The sequence below is a fragment of the Diplotaxodon limnothrissa genome, unplaced genomic scaffold (assembly GCF_057381915.1).
Source record: "Diplotaxodon limnothrissa isolate DT_005_m unplaced genomic scaffold, D_limnothrissa_male_GT1.1 unmapped_scaffold_4, whole genome shotgun sequence".
Classification (NCBI taxonomy): domain Eukaryota; kingdom Metazoa; phylum Chordata; class Actinopteri; order Cichliformes; family Cichlidae; genus Diplotaxodon; species Diplotaxodon limnothrissa.
The window spans coordinates 486,501-492,500 of NW_028188558.1; the positions used below are offsets into that span (position 1 = coordinate 486,501).

Sequence of the window (6,000 nt, forward strand, 5' to 3'; positions counted from 1 at the left end):
AGCATTCCGAGGGAGACTGGGGACATTGAGTCCGAATGGACCATGTTCAGCGTCTCCATTGCCGAAGCTGCTGCATTGAGCTGCGGCCGCAAGGTGGTTGGTGCCTGCCGTGGTGGTAATCCCCGAACCAAATGGTGGACACCAGAGGTGAAGGGAGCCACCAGGCTGAAGAAGGAGGCCTATCGGGCTTGGTTAGCCTGTGGGACTCCGGAGGCAGCCGACAGGTATCGACAGGCCAAGCGGAATGCGGCTCGGGCAGTGGCTGAAGCAAAAACTCGGGTGTGGGAGGAGTTCGGAGAGGCCATGGAAAAAGACTTTCGGACTGCCTCGAAGAGATTCTGGCAAACCGTCAGGCGTCTCAGGAGGGGAAAGCGGTGCTCTACCTGCACTGTGTATAGTGCTGGCGGAGCGCTGTTGACGTCGACTGAGAAAATTGTCGGGCGGTGGAAGGAATACTTCGAGGACCTCCTTAATCCCACTGACACGTCTTCCGGGGAGGAAGCAGAGTCTGGGGATGAGGGGTGTGACCCACCAATTTCCGGGGGCGAGGTCACTGAGGCAGTTAAACAACTCCTTGGTGGCAGAGCCCCTGGTGTCGATGAGGTCCGCCCCGAGTTCCTGAAGGCTCTGGACGTTGTAGGGCTGTCTTGGTTGACACGTCTCTGCAATGTTGCGTGGAGATCAGGGGCAGTACCTGTGGACTGGCAGACCGGGGTGGTGGTCCCCATCTTCAAGAAGGGGGACCGGAGGGTGTGTTCCAACTACAGGGGGATCACACTCCTCAGCCTCCCCGGGAAAGTCTATGCCAGGGTGCTGGAGAGGAGGGTTCGTCCGCTAGTCGAACCTCGGATACAGGAGGAACAATGCGGTTTTCGTCCTGGTCGCGGAACACTGGACCAGCTCTTTGTCCTCTCGAGGATACTTGAGGGTGCATGGGAGTTTGCCCAACCAGTCTACATGTGTTTTGTGGACCTGGAGAAGGCATTCGACCGTGTCCCTCGGGGCGTCCTGTGGGAGGTGTTGCGCGAGTATGGGGTGTCTGGCCCATTGCTACGGGCCATTCAATCCCTATACAACCGTTCCAAGAGCTTGGTTCGCATTGCCGGCAATAAGTCGGACTCGTTCCCGGTGGGTGATGGGCTCCGCCAGGGCTGCCCTTTGTCTCCGGTTCTGTTCATAATTTTTATGGACAGGATTTCTAGGCGCAGCCAAGTGGCGGAGGGCTTTCGCTTTGGTGGCCTCAGAATCTCATCTCTGATTTTTGCGGATGATGTGGTTCTGTTGGCTTCATCGGGTGAGGGCCTCCAGCTCGCACTGGAGCGGTTCGCAGCCGAGTGTAACGCAGCGGGAATGAGGATCAGCACCTCCAAATCTGAGGCCATGGTTCTCAGCCGGAAAAGGGTGGAGTGCCCACTCCGGGTCGGGGATGAGTTCCTGCCCCAAGTGGAGGAGTTCAAGTATCTCGGGGTCTTGTTCGCGAGTGATGGGAGAAGGGAGCTGGAGATCGACAGACGGATTGGGGCTGCGGCTGCAGTAATGCGGACGCTGCACCGGTCAGTCGTGGTGAAGAGGGAGCTGAGTGTAAAAGCGAAGCTCTCAATTTACCGGTCGATCTACGTCCCTACCCTCACCTATGGCCACGAGCTGTGGGTAGTGACCGAAAGAACGAGATCGCGGATACAAGCGGCGAAAATGAGCTTCCTCCGAAGGGTGGCTGGCCTCTCCCTTAGAGATAGGGTGAGAAGTTCGGCCATCCGGGAGGGGCTTAGAGTAGAGCAGCTGCTGCTCCACATCGAAAGGAGCCAGCTGAGGTGGTTCGGGCATCTGGCAAGGATGCCCCCTGGGCGCCTCCTGGGCGAGGTGTTCCAGGCATGTCCCACCGGGAGGAGGCCCCGGGGCAGACCCAGGACACGCTGGAGAGATTATATCTCTCGGCTGGCCTGGGAACGCCTTGGTATTCCCCCGGACAAGCTGGAGGAGGTGGCTGGGGAGAGGGAGGTCTGGACCTCTTTGCTTAGGCTGCTACCCCCGCGACCCGACCTCGGATAAGCGGATGAAGATGGATGGATGGATGGATGGAGTTAACGAGATAATAACAGGTTAAGTTGCCCTAATAATTAGACTTTGGTGACAAACTGATGTGATCTCCATGTTTCCTTTGTTGGACTGTGGGCGAGTGTCAGAACTGAATGTACTGAGTAACATGTAGAGTTTAAACATGTGTCAGTTCCAGTTTTAGAGCTCTAAAGTGCAGCTATCATGTTAGGAATATGTTAGGAATAGACAGGAACACTGAGCACACTGAGGTCAAATCTTTATTTTACCACTCGCTGCATTCTTGATGTTCATGAATTCAGCAGGTTCATGATTGTCTGCAGCATTAATCTCATATTTCCATTAAAAGTGTTGAATTTGACTGTTTGATGTTCTTTATGATCTCTGGCACCAGTTCATCTGTAGGCTGAGCTCAGTCCATCCATTTAGTGAAATGATGTTTAAAGGTCTCCTTGTTCTGTGAGCGTGCACAGATCCTGAAGCAGAAAGCCTGGGTTACAGAGAAATGATCATCACTGTGATGATGCTCATCATCTCTGACTGGGATTTGAGGTTTTGTCAAAGCAGCAAAGAAAGCCTGGCTATGTTGGACTGGGTGTGGCAGCAGCTCCCAGTTTGAGTTCAGGAGACAGACACCCTCTCTACTTTGAAGATCAGCTTCAAACTTTCCTTTTTGATAAAACTTATAGTTAGAGCTGGATCAGGTGACCCTGAACCATCCCTTAGTTATGCTGCTATAGGCTCAGGCTGTTGGTGGACTTCCCATGATGCTCTGCTTTCTTCTCCCCTCTTTTCACTCCTGATGCTTTTATATGTCACTACTGCATGTCCTTAACTTTTGTCTCTCTGTTTTGTTCTTGTCTCTCTGAGCTCATCTCTTCTCTTTCCCCTCACCCTGCAACCAGTCATGGTAGATGCTCCTCCTGGAGCCTGTTTTCACTGGGAGGATCTTTGTGTCAAAGGGAGTTCTTCTTCCCACCATCACCAAGTGCTGCTCACAGTGGAGGCTCTTACCTTACACTGTTAAACAGCTTCAGATGACTGTTGTTGTCTGTTGGGTATTGTCACTTATAAATAAAGTTACAATGGATGGATAGATGTTATTGTGACAAAGAGAAAACAACTGTTGACAGATAGATTGTTGTTTTGTGTGTCTGCAGTCTGTCAGGCTGTCTGATGACAGAGGAAGGCTGTACTTCTCTGGCCTCAGCTCTGAGCTCCAACCCCTCCCATCTGAGAGAGCTGGACCTGAGCTACAATCATCCAGGTGACTCAGGAATGAAGCTGCTCTCGGCTGGACTGAAGGATCCAGGCTGGAGACTGGACACTCTCAGGTATGGAGAGAAAATCTGATAGAGGAGGAAGAGCTGGAAACATTTCCTGTGTCTTTCACTCACTTCCTGTTTGTTTCCTGCAGATGACACATGAACAATCACACATGCAAGAATATTTTCAGGGACAGACACACTAGTCTAGCTGGATAGTTCATGGATATTTATGTAGGGGGTCTCCAAGGAGTCTGTTTGCAGGAACATTTAGGTCACAGGTGTACCTGATATAGATGCCAGTGTACCTAATAAAGTGTCAGCTAACATTTGGAAATGGAAGCTTAAATAATGACAAACTGTACATTCACAGCTGAATTCACAATAAATTTGTTCTGAAGTGCACATTTTTCTGTTATTGTTCTCAAACAACAGAATGAGAATGAAATATTGATTCTAACAGGGCCCATAAACAGCATTAGCTTAGCAGCATTAGCTTATCAGAGTTTCCATCATGGTCACACAAATCCTTAGCAGAGAAAAGTGGCCTACTTAGCAATAGCTGCTCAAGTTGTATAAAGAAAGGGAAAACAGTATTAGCATTAGCTGCTAATGGCAGCTTACTTAGCATAAACTCTTCACATCTTTATAATGCAAGGGAAAGGAGTCACTCATGGAAGCCTATTTAGCATTAACGTCTCACATCATTATAACACAAGAGAAAAGGGTATTAGCATAAGCTACTAATGCTTATTCACCTCAAATTAGCTTTAGCTGCTAATGGTAGCCTACTTAACATTAACTCCTCACTAATATAATGCTAATTCACCTCAAATTAGCATTAGCTGCTCATATTGTTATAAGGAAAGGTTTTCCACAATAAAGGCATGGTTAAAAAAGGGAGGAAGGAAGCAGTTGCGACCCTCAGTATGTCTTGAAGATGATCATCCGTAAGTCTGGACCTGTACTTGGACTTATTGAAGTTCAAAGTGGAGAAGAGCTTTTGGCACAAGTATGTGCTACCAAAAAGGCACATGGTCCGCTTGAACATTCGGGAAAGCCGAGGGAAACTAGGGCTCAATTCTCTCAAAAATTGTCCAAGCTTGTCTGCTTTTCCACTCACCTCCCTGAACTTTGCTTTGAGTTCAGAGTTGCACTGCAGCTCAATGAGCTGCATTTGAAGCACAGAAGGGGCATCTTGCACATCAAAGGAGACGGGGTCCGCAAAAATGTGAAAGGTGGCTCTGTGTGTCTTGAAGTCAGCAAATCTGTGATCAAATTCCTCCTGTAGCCTCAAAATGACATCAACATACTCGTCAGCACTGAATGGTGTGCCTGCATCCACGAGTGCCTTGCATGCTGGGAAATGGCAAAGGTTTGTCTGAGAGAGCTGAGCTTTCCAGAGCGCCAGTTTTGTGGAGAATGCTCTCACGTTGTCATAGGCAGCACTGACAAGTTGCCCCTGGCCTTGTAACGTCTTGTTCAGTACATTAAGCTCATGTGTCATATCAACAAGAAAAGCTGAGTCCATGAGCCATTTGGGATCAGTTAGCACAGGAACACTAACTCCATCCTTCTCCATTTTATTTATTGAATTTTATTGTTTTATTTATATTTTGATATTGCTAGGGATGATGCAATGATCGGGGACCATTCTTAATTTCGTTGTTCTCATGACAATGACAATAAAGTTTCTGATTCTGATTCTGAAGGCTTCACTTCTGCTCTCAACTCAAAAAGTCTCTTTAATACATTTCCCCTGCTGAGCCAACGTACCTCAGTGAAGTCGAGCACATCCCCATATTCTGACTCCATTTCCTCTAAAAAAGCACAGAACCTTCGGTGCTTTAAGCCCCTGGATCTGATTTGGTTGATGCATTTCACAACAATAGACATCACATTGTCAAACTTCAGGCATTTGCTGCAAAGGACCTGCTGATGGATGATGCAGTGCAGAGCAATGGCCTCCTCCACGCCTTCCTCTTCCAGTTTGTTTTGTGCCACCAGTCCATGTTTCCTCCCTGTCATTGATGGCGCTCCATCTGTTGTTATTCCAACAAACCTCTTCCATGGCAAACCAACATTCTCAATGGCATCACACAGCTTGTAAATATCTGCTGAGCGGTGGTCTGGCCATGCATTGGAATTACTGTGAGCAGCTCCTCCATCACTTCAAAACTGTCATCAACACCACGGACATACATTGGGAGCTGGGCAGTGTCGGTGATGTCTGTGGTCTCATCAAGAGCGACTGAGTATACACTGAAACATTTGGCTTTCTCACACAGTTGGTCATAAATGTCACTTGACAGGTCAGAAATGCGATCTGCTGCGGTGTTGGCAGAAAGGCTGATGTTGCTAAACTGACCTTTCTTTCCCGGACAGACTATATTTGCAGCCTGCAATATGCACTTTTAGACAAATGCACCTTCTGTGAATGGCTTCCCTGCTTTAGCAATCATCTCACTAACCACGTGGCTCCGACTGCTGCATTATTCTCTTTGGTTGCTTTCTTGGAGAAATCTTGCTGCCTCAGTAGATCTGTTTTAAGACTGGCAACCCGGTTCGCTCTCTCGTCTCCCTGGTATTTTGCATCCAGCTCAGCATGTCTAGTTGTGTAATGACGTTTCAAATTGTATTCCTTGTGCAGCGCAACTTTCTCTGTGCAAATAAGACAGGT

General features: G+C 48.5%; 1 protein-coding gene across 4 annotated transcripts in view; it reads left to right on the top strand.

Annotated features, from left to right (window-relative positions):
• Nucleotides 1–6,000, top strand: part of LOC146606847 (protein NLRC3-like) — a 1,106,670-nt gene that overhangs the window by 97,782 nt on the left and 1,002,888 nt on the right. Inside the window, exon 6 of one of the 4 annotated variants that reach the window (XM_085349212.1) lies at nt 3,216–3,389. The exons of 2 other annotated variants lie outside the window; for them this stretch is intronic. In XM_085349212.1, coding sequence (XP_085205338.1) covers nt 3,216–3,389 — 174 coding nt within the window. Of the gene's footprint in view, nt 1–3,215; nt 3,409–6,000 lie in introns of those variants that run through there. One more of the 4 variants, XM_085349216.1, reaches the window with a different exon arrangement.